This window comes from Sander vitreus, chromosome 7 (genome assembly GCF_031162955.1).
Source record: "Sander vitreus isolate 19-12246 chromosome 7, sanVit1, whole genome shotgun sequence".
Lineage (NCBI taxonomy): Eukaryota > Metazoa > Chordata > Actinopteri > Perciformes > Percidae > Sander > Sander vitreus.
The window spans coordinates 22,094,369-22,111,788 of NC_135861.1; the positions used below are offsets into that span (position 1 = coordinate 22,094,369).

The 17,420-nt window shown below is 40.6% G+C and overlaps 1 protein-coding gene across 2 annotated transcripts; it reads left to right on the plus strand.

The window, feature by feature from the left end:
• The first annotated feature begins 1,293 nt into the window (after positions 1-1,293).
• raf1a (Raf-1 proto-oncogene, serine/threonine kinase a) lies at positions 1,294-13,924 on the plus strand. 2 transcript variants are annotated; one of them, XM_078255380.1, is made up of 18 exons: positions 1,294-1,776; positions 3,819-4,056; positions 4,218-4,330; positions 4,459-4,561; positions 4,664-4,821; positions 5,354-5,443; positions 7,185-7,338; positions 7,777-7,896; positions 8,063-8,087; positions 9,081-9,196; positions 10,293-10,410; positions 10,623-10,707; positions 10,844-11,020; positions 11,109-11,155; positions 11,263-11,381; positions 11,527-11,658; positions 12,495-12,629; positions 12,726-13,924. In XM_078255380.1, the coding sequence occupies exons 2-18, from the start codon at positions 3,856-3,858 to the stop codon at positions 12,864-12,866; spliced, it is 2,034 nt and encodes a 677-aa protein (XP_078111506.1). In that variant the 5' UTR covers positions 1,294-1,776; positions 3,819-3,855; the 3' UTR covers positions 12,867-13,924. The 2 variants fall into 2 exon arrangements, with proteins under 2 accessions (XP_078111506.1, XP_078111505.1); XM_078255379.1 differs by lacking the exon at positions 7,777-7,896 and having other exon boundaries at positions 1,295-1,776.
• The last annotated feature ends 3,496 nt before the right edge of the window (positions 13,925-17,420 follow it).

Sequence of the window (17,420 nt, forward strand, 5' to 3'; positions counted from 1 at the left end):
TTGTAATGCTCTGAGATAGCAATTATTATTACCCATGGTCTTTGTTCTGCAGCTCACAACCTTTGATACAAAGCAGGGGGATATGTCACAACCTGTGGTGCACAATTTTGAATTGATTAAAAGATGTATCACCATATAACCCCATGCTGACTAAAATACACTTGTACTGTTGCATGTGTGGTGGAGTACCTTAAAACGCTCCACAATGACAAAGCCCTGCCCTCATCTTCACAGAAACAGTATTTGGCATGTCTGTTATTTGTTAGATGGAATATCTCTTAGAAAATAGACTACATTTTAAAGTTAGATGGGTAGAATGAATGCAAAATTGGAATATAACATGGGTTTGTGATTTAGATTTCTAGCAAAAATTGTCTGCTGCTGCTCTATGGAAACAATGTATGCTGAACCCATCAAGACACACTGACCGAGATGTTGATGAAGCTGTTTTATTCTCGGATGGTGTCAACTACAGCTTGCTGAAAGGACCTATGAACCATCTGTAATTAGGGTACCTCAGGGGACCCAGACCGGGATGCTACAGAGATGGTGAACACATGGTGAGTATAGAGGGTACGGGGTTCACAGTTGTACTGTTTCGAGACCAGTTTTGGAAAGAATAAGCTGTGTTCTTGGCTAACAAAAAAGCTTATGTTTAAGTTTAAGTTATGTGTGTAACCATTTCAAATCTACAAACTAAAGAATTATGCATTTCCTTCAATTTAAAGAAAAATTGTCACACCTAATATTAGGCCTATAGGTGGAACTTTTTCTGTAGCTTACATGCCATACTACAAGTTTACTATTTATTGTCTTTTTGTTTAGATGTGTAAAATGTAGCATGGCTGTCATGAATATCAGGAAGGCTCCAAAATAATTCCCAATGCTACAATGCTGCACTGTCCCCAAATCTCCAGATGATGGTGCACTTGGAGCTCATAATGGATTAGCCTACTCCTTTACTCCAAACCGGTAGTGGGCCGATTTTTTTTTTTTTGCTTTTCAAAAGCTGCTGTTGCAACTATTATTTCAATAAATGTGTATTAAAAACCTATATTAATGTTTCACACGCATTGCATTTATGGAAAATGAACCTAATGAGCTCAACGCTGCTACAGAATATTACTTTAAATAGGCTATTGTGTGCTGTCAAATATTGTCATATATTTAGAAACCAACACTTCAAAATGTACTTTTCATTTATAATAGCAAAAACAACTGTTTTACCATAGTGGGAGGGATTAAATGTGTGCTATAGTTGCGCAGTGTGAGTAATGCTGATGATGCTTGCAACTCTTGTTATGACTGCAAGGTCCTGTTTCAATCACTGGCGTCAGACGGACGCACGACACCAAGTCAAACCTTTTCACCTTCTCCTTAACAACGTAAATATTGATTTTAAAAGCGAAGCAGTGTCGGTCAATTATTGGAGTTTTAATTTGAAAGTTCTTCACGGGACTTAAGAGTAGGCTATCCCTCGCCTTGTCACTTTGAGGGTCCGACGGATTTTTTTTCTCGCATTTACCACGACTGGGAGATCAAACTTTTCCTCTATTAGCCTATATTTGGTGGCTCGTAAAAGAGACCCGCCTGTGACCTCCACGTCTTGACCATTATTGCTACATTTACCGGATCCACAATTTGATACAATTTCAGGTTCTTTACCAACTTCGATTTTTTTTCCTTTTTCTTTGAATGCGTTGCAAATATGATGATGTCACCGACGCCACTTTTTCCTGAAGTTATGGCGGAGCACAACTTTCCTAACTTCTCTTGGTAAGCACACACAGGCTACTGGCTCTTAGCATCGCTACTCTTTGAATTGTGTTTTTTTTTTTTCAAAAGCTAACTACAACTTACTTGTTAATGCTTCTCCATAAGTCGCATGACCACGACATGCATCGTTTGAACAAGGGACATTTGAATGGAGAGTGAACAGAGCTGAGCAGTGAAGTTTAACGATAGAGATCGCCTCTGAGGGCCTACAGGCAATTCCACAGCAATAACTGGATCTACCAGGCCTTATAAAAACACAAATAGCTTCTGTAGTTGTGTAAATCGTGCAAGCCTTTCATTAGTAGATTTGTTTTACTAGTAGGCCTACGTTTAGTAGTAGCCTAAGTTGGATTTAATTGGAACTCATTTGAAGGCGTTTAAAAGTCAGTTTAGCAAGCTCACGTAAGTCTCCCAAAATATGCTAACCTGCTGACATTGACCTCACCTACATTTATGACTTCATCCACGTCAAAGATATCCCCTCTGTGGATGCAACAATAGTCGTGGGTTTATAAAGTTGACTGTAATGTATACTGGCCTGTTATGTAGAGCAGATCTAAGCAGCTAATTATTCTGGACTTCACATTTTTTTCTGTTGATAACTTAGCCCTTTTCTGGATGGATCACAGCACTTGTTTTGAACACCATTCCTGCAGCATGTTGGGAAGGGTGGAAGACCCACAATCTTCCAAGTTCCTGCTTTTCTGTGTTGACGACACACCTGTATGTGTGCTGTGACAGCTAACCACCAACTGCAGTAATCCCCTCTTCAGCGTTAACAGGTCTTTGTATAGGACTCACCAGAGATAATTAGGAGTTTTTTTTTTTTTTCCAGAGTTAAAGTATACACACTGAAAATGAAGACCAAGAATCAGTCAAGTTTCCGATTCTGCAGTTTGTATTGAGAACAAATAATATTTTTGTTTTGTTTTCAAGAAGCATAGATGTTTTTATTTAGTGCACCAGTATTTTAAAAGTTATTCTTTTCCTCTAGCTTTTTAAATTAGACATTATATATGAACATTGTGATACTACATGTTACAAGCGGTTTAGTTTTAGTTGCCTGACCAATGCAGAAAAAAAGTCTGTTGAGCACATATAAGGCTGACTTCTGTAACAACCTGAGATTCCCCTGTTCTGGGTGGATTAGTGTGTCTACATTGCTCTGCTGCTCCCTCTCAAATGAGAAGAGGGAAATTGCTAGTGTTATGCCCCCAAAAGCACTTGCTATTCTTTAAACTACTGCCGATTAAACTAGGGGCTCAACCTAGGGTTGAGCCCCTAGTTTAATAAGCAAATATGACCACTAAACAGTTCAGAACAGTACATGTTCTCTTTACTTTTCCTGTCATACTTGCTACTAACATACTGGCATAACCCTGAAATGACCCTAATCGTGGCATAACCCAAGAGGGTTGGTTGCACTTGGGGAGATGATGTTTAGAGACTACATCAAACAAGTTTGCGATGTCATAACTAGGGTTGGGCATCGTTTAGATTTTAACGATTCTGATTCCAGTTCAGATCCTTCCTTTTGATTCCGGTTCTTTTGAGGGGTGGAGTTGAAACGGGTCACAAGCCTATTTTCACAAACAAGAGGAAAGTTTTATTTTGAGTCAACGGTGGATTGCAGTTTTACAGCTTTTTCAACGTAAAATAAAGCCAGACTAGAGCGCTGCTTACTGGGCTCCAAGGCTGCAACACAACAAGCGTCTGGTCGCTATGGAAACCAAAACTTGCGCATGTTAAATTGGGAAGCGATGATCGGATTTGAAACCAAATCCTCTAAACGATTCCAATAAAGAAACGATTCCGATGGAATCGTAATTTTTGAACCGATTCCAAGTAGGAATCGGTTCTCGATGCCCGACCCTAGTCATAACCTAAACTTTGACACCAGGTTTGCACACCACCAATATTCTTACACAGAAGAAGAAAGATAACTGATATATATTAGGTCATATTAGGTAGTCAATTCTTGGTGTGAGCTCTCAAGCATTTGGACTGGTAATACTGTGTGCATTTTCTTTTCTTTTTTTCAGAGTGCACTTGACAAATTGAGTGCACTTGGCTTTACTAATGGAGCACCTCCAGGGAGCGTGGAAGACCCTGAGCAACGGCTTCGGAATGAAGGACTCCGCGTTCGAGGGCCCGTGCCTTTCCCCGACGTTGGTCCAGGGCTTTCCTTGTCAGCGTCGCTCCTCAGATGACAGCAAGATGCCCGACTCTAAGACAAGCAGCACTATCCGTGTCTACCTCCCAAACCAGCAGCGCACTGTGGTGAGTGGATTTTTCCTGCATGCAGAAGATGGCATACTGATTTCCAGACTTCCAATAAAGCTGCAAAAATACTGCAGTTGAACACATAGTACCTAGAGGAATATGGAGCTGCTTACATCCTGGCAGGCAAGAGAGGAATGAATACTTATTTTGTCCTTCAGGTAAACGTGCGACCAGGAATGACCCTGCACAGTTGCTTGATTAAAGCATTAAAGGTGCGAGGTCTGCAGCCTCAGTGCTGCGCTGTTTTTAGGCTGCATCCAGGACAGAGGAGGTGAGCTCGGAACTACCGTGGGTTTGCAAGATCAGAAATTGTACAAATCACATTCTTACCCGCTGTGGTTATTTTTGCTTGCTTGATACCCCTTCATGCAAAGCCTTTTGTCCTTTTTTTTGCACCAGTAAAAAATTACGGATGGATTGGAACACTGACTGCACCTCCCTGATTGGAGAAGAGCTACTGGTGGAGGTTTTAGATCACGTTCCTTTGACAACGCATAATTTTGTGAGTACCTAAAGCTTTTACGATATCCTCACACTCAAGTCACTGCAAAGTGTTACTGCTAAAGGAATACTTTTTTTTTTTTTTTTCCCCTGTGATTTTCAGGTCCGGAAAACATATCTGAAACTAGCGTTCTGTGACATTTGCCAGAAGTTTCTTTTGAATGGTTTCCGTTGCCAAACGTGTGGCTACAAATTCCATGAGCATTGTAGCACCAAAGTGCCCACGATGTGTGTGGACTGGAGCAATATCAGACAACTCCTGTAAGTGTCTTCACCTTGAAATGGGAGCATACTGTAAGAAAGGCCATCAGTAACTTGTCAGTACATTCTGTAACAATACCTTTTGAACATTACATCACAAATAATTAATTATAGAAATATAACTGACAGATATGCTTGCCATATAGAATATAGTTACATTGTATAGAATATGTATATAATTTAATTCAATCTGAGATTGGATTCATAGTGAATCATCAGAAATTGTGGTGTTGAGATAAAATAGGGAAAGCTAGTTCTGCTGATACCACAGGTCTCCTGATTAGGTCTAAGCCCGTATATACGGATTTGCATACTCGCACAGAATAGAAGCTTATTAGTGTTTATTTTGCATGCAGGCTATAGCACAGACCGTAAGCATTGAAAGATACACATCATTGTCAGTGAAGAGATAAGCCCTTTCACCTGACAACCATTGTAGTCTGTAGCAGTCAGCTGTTATTTGATTAAGCGCTCACACTTTCCCACACACTGTATGCTACGAGAGATTGACTCTCTCACTCTTTATCTTCAGGTTGTGTCCAACACCTGGTGAGAGCGGTGCCCCGTCACTTCCCCCGCTGACATCCCGGCGAATGAGAGAATCCTTATCACGGTTTCCAAGGTAAGGCAAAGTTTTTAATGTTTGACCAATCCATAACCCATCCTCTCACTGTTTTTATTATTATAGGCTACATACTATACGTACTTGCAGTAGTTAATGCCCTCAAGATTACATTCTACCCATTCTCAGGTGCAAATGATACATGCACAAATTAGACATTTTGGAAAACTGAGCATACGCATGCACACACAAGATACAAACTATACTATAAAATGCTTTTGCTGAATTGAGCCCTCCTCTTTTGCCTCCAGAGGAAAGAAGGACATTACTTGTCTTTTAGTCGGGCCCTGTAGAGTTTTCTTGTAAACAAACAAAAGTTATGTTTACATTCAGTGTTCGTCACCCAGATGCATTGTTTGTGTATCCTTGAGCTCTAACAAATGTATCCAATCCTCCTAAAACATTCACAAAGCTGTTTTTTTTTTTAAGTATTTCAAATCCAACATTGTTTACATCCATGTTTACTTGCTAACGGTTTCCTCTTCCCTGTCTTTGCGGGTGCATTGCCGCATATCTTGGCATGTCACGTGTATTTGTCTGCGTGCGTGTGCACAAGATGGCTACAAGAGGTCAAAAACGTGGGGTGCTACGTGAACTGCAAACTGCTGGCAACGCAGAAAGAACAAGAAAATGTTAAATAAATGTTTTAGTTGCTGTGGAGTACTGAATAATAAAAGTGAGGTATTGGATGAGTGTACTGTTAATAGATGTGGACATACATTGGCAGGTTTAGGAAGCCATGATGACCTTTTTGTCATTTTCTGTTATTTGTCATGCTTGACTGCAAAACAGCCATAGTTCTAATGTGGCAAGAACCTTAATCTTAATTGAATGGAATCCTATTTTTAATAATGTCCTCAGCTTTATGGGGGCTTACCAGTCCAAGTGCTGATGTAATGAGATGTGTGAAAAGAGCCTGTTGTTTCAGGAGCACTTAAGAAACACCCTGAGCTGCCAAATTAGCGCTCACAAAGTACCAAGTTGTTCCATGCAGAGCGATCTCAAATACTCTTTTGAAACATAGTCATGTATTGCCAGAAGGGGGATTGTTCTCAAGGAGTGCACTCCATGGTCATAAGTGTTATTTAATATGATCTCTGTTTATATACGTCACTCAGCTTCCTCTGTCCCCATTTTAACCAGCAGCTACAGTACAGCACAGTTTAATAATCCAGTAACAGGGCTGTTTTGGGGTATTTTAACTGGATTAGATTTTGGCCTTACAAAAATGAACTTCTCAAGTCAGACTAACATTTGGATTGTTTGCAGATTAACATTTTTGGCTGGTGAGCTTTGTACTCTTCAGCTAAGCCAATACTGATCTTGGCAAACATCAAGGGCAAAATACCTCTACAGTGTCAAGTTAGCCAAAAATGGTATAAGGACAAGGCCACAATAAAATGAACCAAGAACTACTTCCTCACAGTGCTATTTTTACAGCCCCTCCCCCCAATATAGTATGCCTCTTATTGATTTTGCATGTGTAGTAGCAGTTTGTTGATGGCACAATATAAACAGATGAAGCTTGAATGGGGAAAGTGAGAGAAAATGACAGAAATGAAACCAGAAAGCCCCTGCCTCAACCACCACCACACCCATGGCAGTCCAATTTTAAAGAAGTCACAGCATTCAGTGTTTGCTTTTTCTGTCAACGGTGTGTGTCATTTTGAAGCAGTGACACAAGATGTAGACAAACAATAGCTGCTCTGTCCTAATATTCCATCCCTGTTCACCTTCACAGCTCAGCCCACCGATATTCCACCCCCCATGCCTTCAACTACACAACGCCTTACACACCCACAGGCGGCTGGCTCTCCCAGAGACAGCGCTCCACTTCCACGCCCAACGTCCACATGGTTAGCACTACCATGCCTGTAGACAGCAGCATGATTGAGGTAACTACACACCGAACTCCTTGGGTACTCCTGTAGGTTCAAGCCACTCCTAAAATATCTCCTACGTACGTCTCTAGGCATTCCAGCTATCTTCGCCCTGCTTCTTTCTACCTCTGTGTTTTGTTATCCAATCCACCTGGATGGGGTTGAGCCTGTTTTGTGTAATTCCCCTGATCGCATCTTATTTTAGTGATTTTTAAAATGTGCGACACTTGACTTCCCCCTGTTTAGTTCTAGTTTCTGCTTTTTCACTGTCCATGTTCTTGCATAATCAGCTCACTAGTTTTACATGCTTTGTAGAATAACTTCTCTATATTCTGTCCAGGCAGTAACCTGGGCATCACTCTTTACATCGTTCCTTCCTTACTTTCCTTTACTGTGTCCCTTTTCCTCCTGTCCTCACTGGCCTGTTGTATTGTGTACCCTACTGGGGAGTAGCTAGACTGCCTGAATACCTCCCCCAGCTCCTGGTGCCATAGATTCTGGCTGAAGAGGAAAGTAGGTATTGTGCACTTCTCCCAGTCTTTTGTTGAGGCCTCATCTGAGAGTCCAGAAAAGGTTAGAAAGCGGAGCCTCTGTGTGCGGTCTGAATGGCATGCATTGCAAACAGGCTATCTGCATTCACATCTTAGAACTGAAGTCAAACCATGAGTGACTGCACAGCATGTGTTTCACTGTTTGAACACGCTGACAGAAGTTTTTTTTTTTTTTTTTGTCTCTCTAGGATGCAATGCGTGATCATGACTCGGGTAAGTGCTTGCTCTGCATTTCGTCATGCTGTGTACTTTTGTGCTGCATGACGCACTTCCTCCCTTTACCCTCCCCACTAACCTCCCCCCTTTTTAATTGTGCATTCATTTAAAACACAGAGGCGTTCAAATTCAAACCTTGTCTATTGACTACCTAACCATCCGCTTCTACCTACAAAATGGAAATTTCTCATTACAGCATTGGACATTGAGGTCTACCTATCATATTCAACAGACATTAAAAATAGCGAAGCAGTAGAGGTGGTAATACAACACTAATCTGCATGTGATAGGCCACTTCATGTTCATGTATCATAGCTTCATTTTTTGAGGGTGAGCCTGATACAAGCGTGAAGGAGGAGAGTTGTGTCCCAAATTGTTAAATGGAGAAGAATGGATTAGAAAGAATTCTTATATTCCATTTAGTGACATCCTAAAAAGTTAAGTTTTGCTATCAACACATCGACACTAAGGCTGGGACGATGTGCTTTTGTCCCGATTTTGATTCTTTCACGATACATGGGTGCCGATTCGATTTGTATTGCGATATTTTTATTTATTTATTGCAGTTCTAGAAGTATTGCGATTCAAAAGTATTGAGTATTGTGATTTTCTTTTCCTTCTTTAACAAAAACAAAAGTTGAATAATACACTTCTCGAGACAATATATCATGAGACCTTGTGTGTGTGTGTGTATATAGATAGATAGATAGATAGATAGATAGATAGAGATATATCTCTATCATGAGAGAATTGTTTTCTAAAAAGAATGCACATCACATGTCAGTCAGTCCGTCTGACATTTATTTCATTTGTAAAGAACGGCAAGAATTATATAGATGAAGTGCATTAGCTTCAAAGTACAATAGCTTCAAATAAGCCAAACTACAAAGTGACACATTTAAGTTCAACATATACATAGAGTTCCCTGGACTAAATGATTGATTTCCTTCCATCCTGAATCACTTCAATCTTCTCTCTCTATTCCTGAAGCGGGGAGTTCCCCCAGCCAGAGCCCTACAGGCTGGTCCCAGCCCCAGTCCAAAGCCCCTGCACCTGCCCAGCGAGAGAGGGCCCCGTCCTTCAACACTCAGGAGAAAAATAAAATTGTAAGTTCAATGTCTTGTCTTGTATGCAGAAGAGGAGGTAACGAATTAGGCTATTTGTTCTAAAGATCAGCCATTTAACTTATTTTATGAAGTATTGTACTTCGCTACATTTCGGGAGTAATATTACATTTACTTGAGTAAAATATGCTAGTACTCTTTACATCCCTGCTGGTATGTTGTGTATATACAGGGTTTCCGCGGGGTCTTTAAAAGTCTAAAGTGTAAAATTTCAACATCTAAATTGTAGGCCTTAAAAAGTCTAAAATGTTGTTGTAGGTCTTAAAATCATTTTAAACGGGTCTTAATGTTTCTACGTCCATGTAACGCTACCTCGAACGATCATTGAAATGTTCCTGCAGCGCTTTTAGAATTTTTTTAATTTATTTTTTTATTCTGTGGTGTTTATCTGTCCATGGGATGAGATATATATGTCCAATCTAGACACTAGTCCTATAATGTCACTGAGGAAATCGGGGATTTGTTTCAGACAACGTTTCCGGTAGAGATGTTCCGATACCGATACCAGTATCGGCTCCGATACTGCCTAAAACGCTGGTATCGGGAAGTACTGGAGTTAATGCACCGATCCGATACCATGTAATAAAGCCCTAAAGAAAAAATAAGTTAAAGTAGTTTATTTATGTTCTTTTTCCGTTTATAACTGACTGTCAAACTGCATAATAAAAGAACGTTTTGTGGCATTCATGTTTCACAAAGAGTTTAACCTGAGCCAGACCGACAACAAAGATAGAAATAATATCACATCCATACAGGGATAGTAGTATACAGTTGTTAAAACATAATAAAATATATGACACACTGGTATCGGATCGGTACTCGGTATCGGCCGATACGCAAGTTCAGGTATCGGAATCGGTATCGGGAAGCAAAAAATGGTATCGGACCATCTCTAGTTTCCAGACTCTGACATCTGACTTTTTTTTGTTGATGTCGCGATATAGGTCTTAAATTTCATTAATAATGGTCTTAAAAAGTTTGATTTGACTTGGTGAAACCTGTAGAAACCCTGATATAGAGTAAATACTTTCAGACCATTTATGCAATCTACCCTACTTGTTGATTTCTGTTTATCCAGAGGCCTCGGGACAAGCGGGACTCCAGTTACTACTGGGAGATTGAGGCCAGTGAGGTCTATCTGAACTCCCGTATCGGTTCAGGCTCATTTGGAACTGTGTACAAAGGGAAATGGCATGGTAGGAATGCATTTCAGATGGGGCAGGGCACATTCAGGTGTAACCACTAGCACTTTCACATTGTCATACTACACTTAACACTTTGAAATCAGTTACCTGACACATAAAATGGTTGAAAAGTGATCCGTGTGCCTTTTAGAATGGCTTTTCATATCAGCTCACAGTGGGTTTTTATGGGTCAGTGGTAACTGAGCAGACTATTTGCGTTGTAGGTGATGTAGCAGTGAAGATTTTGAAGGTGACTGACCCCACACCAGAGCAGTTTCAGGCATTCAGAAATGAAGTGGCAGTCTTGAGGTAAGAAATGGCATCAATACATTGGGTGTTTTTGAAAGTTGCAAATTGGTAAATTCTTGGTGAATCATCTTTAATGCAAACTTTAATTTTATCTTCATTTTGGTCATTTCCTCTTTTGCTCTTCCTCTGGTCACAGGAAAACACGACATGTCAACATCCTGTTGTTCATGGGCTACATGACGAAGGACAACCTGGCCATTGTGACCCAGTGGTGTGAGGGCAGCAGCCTCTACAAACACATTCACGTACTGGAGACAAACTTCAAGATAATCCAGCTCATAGACATCGCCAGGCAGACAGCTCAGGGCATGGAGTAAGCCCTGACGATTGGAGCTTTACTGATAAACAAAATTAAAAGGAACCCAGATGTCATCTAATTTTTTTTTCTTCCTCATTTTTAGCTATCTGCATGCAAAGAACATCATTCATCGTGACATGAAGTCCAACAGTATCCTCTCTATCGTGTGTGTGTGTGTGTGTGTTGTGATCCTTATACTGCTCAGGATGTGTGTTTCCTCAGTGTGCTTTAGCTGCGATTCCTTGACAGCAGCGTAGACATCTTCTTGCATGAAGGGCTAACAGTGAAAATTGGAGACTTTGGTCTGGCGACGGTGAAGGCCAGATGGAGCGGCTCTCATCAGGTGGAGCAGCCCTCTGGATCCATTCTCTGGATGGTCAGTAACACAGCTTTGAGTTCACTTAAGCATATAAGAAGACTACATTGAGACACATTTTGAAACACAAACGGATAAAATAAATATATCAAAAAAGAAAATATCATCCCTTGTGTTTCTTTTAAAAAATCTGTTATGTCCACAGGCTCCTGAGGTTATCCGGATGCAGGATAACAACCCCTACAGCTTCCAGTCTGATGTCTATTCCTATGGAATTGTTCTCTTTGAACTAATGACGGGAGAGCTCCCATACTCCCTGATAGCAACTAGAGATCAGGTAAAGTCTCATCATTTCCACATGTCATACTGTATGTCAGGTGACAATAGTTTAGTGATACAGCTCTGCATATAGGTGACATTAAGACTGCAAGTTGTTGCTACTTTGTTAGATTTGGGCGTGTAAAACAGAGCTGTAACCCACAGTCAGACAAGTGCTTAAAGCTCTAGTCCTCGCCAGGGCCAGAAGGTGGTGGAAAGACACTGGGTCGCTGTCTGAAGGGGGCTGTGGAGCTGGCCTAAGGCCCACCATGGAACAGAGGCGGGCGTCCTGGAGCCACTGGCCTAATTTTAGACCCCGTAACACAACCCTGTTCGTGGGTGAGGAAAGGGGTGCGTGTGTGTGTGTGTGTGCGTGTGCGTGTGTGTGTGTGTGTGTAGGGGTGCGTGCGTGTGTGTGTGTGTGTGTGCGCGTGTGTCTAGGGTTTTTCGTCCTCCCACAGGCAACGAGACCTGGTTTGGATCGTGTCTGGCTCCTTGTTAGTTCAGTTCACTGTATTTGTATTCAAAATAGGCTGAAGTACAAAGTGTGCCCATAATGTCCCACTGCTGAACTGGAAAGCACATAGAGTACTCTTATCATCCATTCTATCTCTGCTGCATCATGCACTCATGCCTTCACAATAGCTGCAGTGTTTCAGAGGCTTGTCACCTTTGGCTCACTGGCTGTACTTCTAAAATATCTCTGAGATGGACTGCTGATTTAGGACTGATTTTAGATGTCCTTACTGTCGCACTGACTTGGATCAATAGTTCAACTCTGAAATATTTCCAAATGTGATCAATGCTCCACACACTCCCTAAATCTATCTGCTGTGTGTGACTCCCTCTTCTCAGATTATCTTCATGGTGGGAAGAGGCTATTTGTCTCCAGACCTCAGTAAACTCTACAAGAACTGCCCTAAAGCCATGAAAAGGTTGGTGGCCGACTGCATCAAGAAGTCCAAGGACGAGAGGCCACTCTTCCCGCAGGTGAAGTACAGTCTAATTGTAGACTTCAAGCTAAACAAAAAGTTTTGTTTAATTAGTCTTTCTTTTTTTTCTCTTAAATGCATTTTTTTTTTTTAGATCTTGTCCTCCATTGAGCTTCTCCAGCATGCCCTACCTAAGATAAACCGCAGTGCCTCAGAACCGTCCCTGCACAGAGCCTCTCACACTGAGGATATCAATGCCTGTACTCTGACCTCCACCAGACTGCCTGTTTTCTAGAGGCTCAGACAGCACCGCCCCTTACACTTCCCCCCCCCCTCCTCCTTCTCTTTCGAAATATCCCAAACAGTCCAAATGCTCAGTAAGCCCAAAATTCTCCACATACAGATGCAAATGTAGACCTAAAGATGTACTGTACATGCAATCATACATAAACCCATGCTAATCAATAGAATATGTAAGGAAGCGAGGAGAGAGGGAAGTGCATCTGAGATTTACTACGGAGGGGAGTGAGTGATGATGGATTCCAGTGGGATGTACACATTAAGAGGCTGGCATAAGATACATCGAGTTGGTGCCTTGCTTATCATCACTGCACATATTAGGAAGTATGCAGAGGCTCCACGGTGGCAATGCATTCGGTAAAGTTTGTAAATACATGCACGCACACCTACCTAAGACAACGATAAATGGACACTGAAGGAAGCTCAAGAGAAACAGATGTGTCTCTCTTGATTTGGGTTGTGATGTGAAGCACACCCTTCTATCTGGCAGCCCCGGTTTCTGATGAAGAGGACCTTTCAAGCTTACATGCCTTAAGAGGAAACAAAGCCTGGACTAAGATCCTGCACAATTCACCTCCTCTTGTTATCACAAACAAAGCCGTTGGATGTAGTCCATTTAGTTGCACAGTAGTAGTTGATTTTGCATTGTCATAAATGATAATTGCGTAGATATGGGAAATTGTTTTTTTGTTGTTGTTCTTTTAATTGTTTATATTTTGGGGTCATTTTGGAGGACTTGTAGCCTGTCAGACAGCGAGCATGAGTGATGACGGAAAAATTAAATTTGCACATTTTAGCAAAAGCAATGGTTATGTTTCAACAGTCTACACATTTGCTTAAAAGCTCTGAGTAAACACACATTCTTATCAGTCCTCACAATGGGTAGGCTATCATGAGCTGGACATTTGGCGGTTGTCTTAAATGTTTAAAATGATTTGGAAACTAATTTGTATTTTTTTTGTCTTTTGATATCTCTTTCAGGAGGTTAAACGTTTTTGTGTACGTGGTGAGAAAGTTGTCTATTCAATATTTTAATAAAATTAAGTTAAATTACTTTGCCAAATATGTGCTCGCTATATATATATATATATATACACACATTTTTAATTTATTTTTACTTCATATCATGGAAAAACATTGAATTACCAACATACTTTATGTTGCATCGGTAATGTTTGACTACTTGAGCTTCATTTTAAGTGCAGGTATGGAAGCAGGTGAGGTGGACAGTTCACATCACATTATACTGTCTCTCTTCTTGTTTGTTAACAGTAAAATCCCACACATGTGCAAGACTTTGTGGCAGGGTGAAATGTTTGCTGTAGCAGTGGCAACGTGGTGTAATCCCACAGGGGATCCAGTCCAGACACGCCACCAGGGGGTTCCACCATTGGCTGATGCTACAGTGCACTGCATAGCCACTGGCAAGCTCAGTGGAACAACAATCATTCAGTAAGGCAGGGACATGTGGTGGTAAAAAAGGACAGTTATATTTTGTTTTAGTGTAAACATCCAACGTGTAGGTCCTGCTGGGCAGAACTACTTGACTTAGTCCAGTGCAAATGTATAGTAAATATGGGAATAGTAGCTGTGATCCAAATATAGAACAACGTGTTTATTTTGAATTTGAGTTGAAGCTCAGGGCAAAAAAACATGATAGAAGCTTTCTAAATTCTATCTTATTTGATCACAGGGTAAAATAGACCTCATGTCATCAAAAGTGGAGCAACATAAGAGCAAAGCCATCGGCTGACCGCTAGGCGTCTATTTTTACAACCGTTTTACTATATGTGTTTATCTGTTCTATTTCTGCATTCTAAGAAGCCACACAGGCTGGCCAAAATGAAACCGACCGAGACCAAACGTCCTACACCCCTAGCCTACATAGCTCCATCTAGTGGATGTTCCTCCATGATGTGTGTTGGCCTTCTTCATATAAGTCCTAATAAGTGGTGGAACCAATACAGTACCACTACAGTAATGTAAAAATCAAGTAGAACTTCATTTGTACCCAGAGGGGCAACTGATTGTACCCCATTACAAGTAAAAGTCCTGCCTATTTATGTAAACTACAGAGGTATTGTCAGCAAAAGCTGTTGCCAAAAGCCCAAAAGTTTGAGAACCCCTTGTTTAATATTTAACAATGTATTTTATTTATAAGCTTATATACATTTTTTAATGTACAATTTTAATTTTAAAAGTAGTAAGTAACCATAGCTGTCAAATAAATGTAGTGGAGTAAAAAGTGCAAAATTTGTCTCTGAAATGTAGTAGAGTAGAAGTAAAAAGTAACAGTAAACCTACCTCAAAACTTTACTGAAGTACAGTATTTAAGTAAATCCATCTAGTTACTTTCCACCACTAACAATTATGAATGTAAAAGTTATTTCATTTCCTGGATAAGTGTATGAGTGAATTGCTCATCACAGGCAGAAAGAACTCTGCTCTCCGCTGTTTCTTTCACGCCACTGGAGCATAAAAAGCAAATCCATTCAGGCAATGCAGAGTCAAAGGGAAGAGAAAGACAATTTCCTTATACATGCGATTTGACAGAGACGACCCCCAGACATGGTGCGCCAATCTATAAAAGGAGCCCTGTCTACCAAGACGGCTACTAGCCTTTCTCTGTTATCACCTTTCAACTCTATCTGGCAATAAAAACCCATCAATTTGATATTCATATGAGTGTTGTTCTCGGATGGGTCTACACTAGAAGGCACGTGTACGTGTGATGCTGTAACTGCAACCTACACCTCTATGATAAAAGATCCATTGCTTACAAAGCATATGTGTTGTGATTGTCATTTAAATGGTTGCATCAATTCTGTGACATAGTGAAGGCACACTCATGCAGCTCAACTGGCTTATTATGTAACCATAATAACATAGATACTGTATGAAGGCCTCTTGTGCCTCAACTCCACCACCAGATGGCAACAAGAAGCTCTGTATGTCTACTGGGTTGTCCACAGTATTTAACTATTAAAGCAGCAATGTTGATGGTGTATATTTGTTTGGTGTTGTTTCATGTTAAACCTCTAAAAGTAGTGAGTATTAAAAAGGAACTGTTATGTTATGTCATGTTGCGTTATGTTAGAAATGATAATCAGGTGATATTCAGTGATCCCTGTGTTTATCACTCTGCACTTTTTCATTCTCCTTCATTGTGGGATGGAAGCGCTACTCTTTGGCTGTGTTCTTCAGCAGATGGTCAGTGCAGTGTGCACCAGCAAGCACAAGTTGTTCATGTTGTGCAGCAGCTTGGCAGGCAGCTGGGAGGAGTCTAGACGGAAGCTCCTCAGCTGGAGCTTCAGGGCCCACAGTGTCATTTCTCTGAGTTCTTCGGTGGCTTTTACTACCACCAGACAGGTCAGTGTGCTTGGTATGAGAGGGCAAAAACATCAGCACTATCTAGAAGCCTCACAAATACAGTACATAATGGTGAACATATTTGATCTGTGGGAGATGTTTGCTGATATTTGTTAAAGCAAACAACATGAATTTGCTGTTCTAAGACAAATAACAGATGTGATAGTCGGCTATGTCATCTAGCTCCAGTATCTCAGATTTCTCAGCAAAACATATGCTCTCATCAGGGCTTCTGCAGCCATTGCAATTACTAATGCATCATCTGTTGGCAGAAGATGTACCAGTGCTGGTGGCTGGTGACCAGTCTCTCCTGTCATGAATAACAAGAGGATGCACACCAAGGCATCATATCAGTAAAAAGAGCAAACTAGAAATGTTGAGGTTATCAAAAGAATTTTGAACATATTCTTATGGTTATGTGCAGGTTAAATGTTTAAAATGTTAAAGAATACACCCTCCACTCAAAAATGTGTTTTGCTTATTGTTAGCATCATGTGGATGTTTGACCTCCACTGTGCAGAATGATGTATGTGCAGAGTTTGACACGAAGGAAAGTTTCTTTGTGAAATCTGAGTTCAAGACGTGTGTCTTAAAACAAGTCTGGAGGGGATATCTTGAAGGTTTCAGATTGTCTTCACATTGTATGAAAATACTGCCCTTAATAACATCAATAATAACTAGCACAGATCATACTGCATGTGTTGCATATCAACAAATGTTGGCGCAAAAACACTGAAACAGTGTTAAAACACCATGTATGATAACTTGATAATATATGCATATGCTGTGGGTTCCTTGTGCTCTCTAAGTGAATGTAGCTCGGGTGTAGAAGGAAGCGTTTAGTTGAAATGAAGATCTGGTGGGACTTTGTGATGCTGTCACCAGTTGGCTGCTACAGTATACCTAGGCAATCATGATGGAGTCTCTAAGCACTCATCCAATTTTTCTGTGATATTGTTCAATGTGGTAGAAGCATTATCAAGAGAATGATAAACCTGAATGGTTAATACATGTTGGTGAGTAATGACTGTCTTGATGTCTATTCTGTGTCAGGAATTACAAAATGTAATATACAATGTTTCTGTCACACATTCAATATTTGAAAGAAAAGTGAATCACATTTTATTTCCTGCACTTTATGAGCCAGAACACAGTTTGCTGCTTCATCTCACTTCATAAA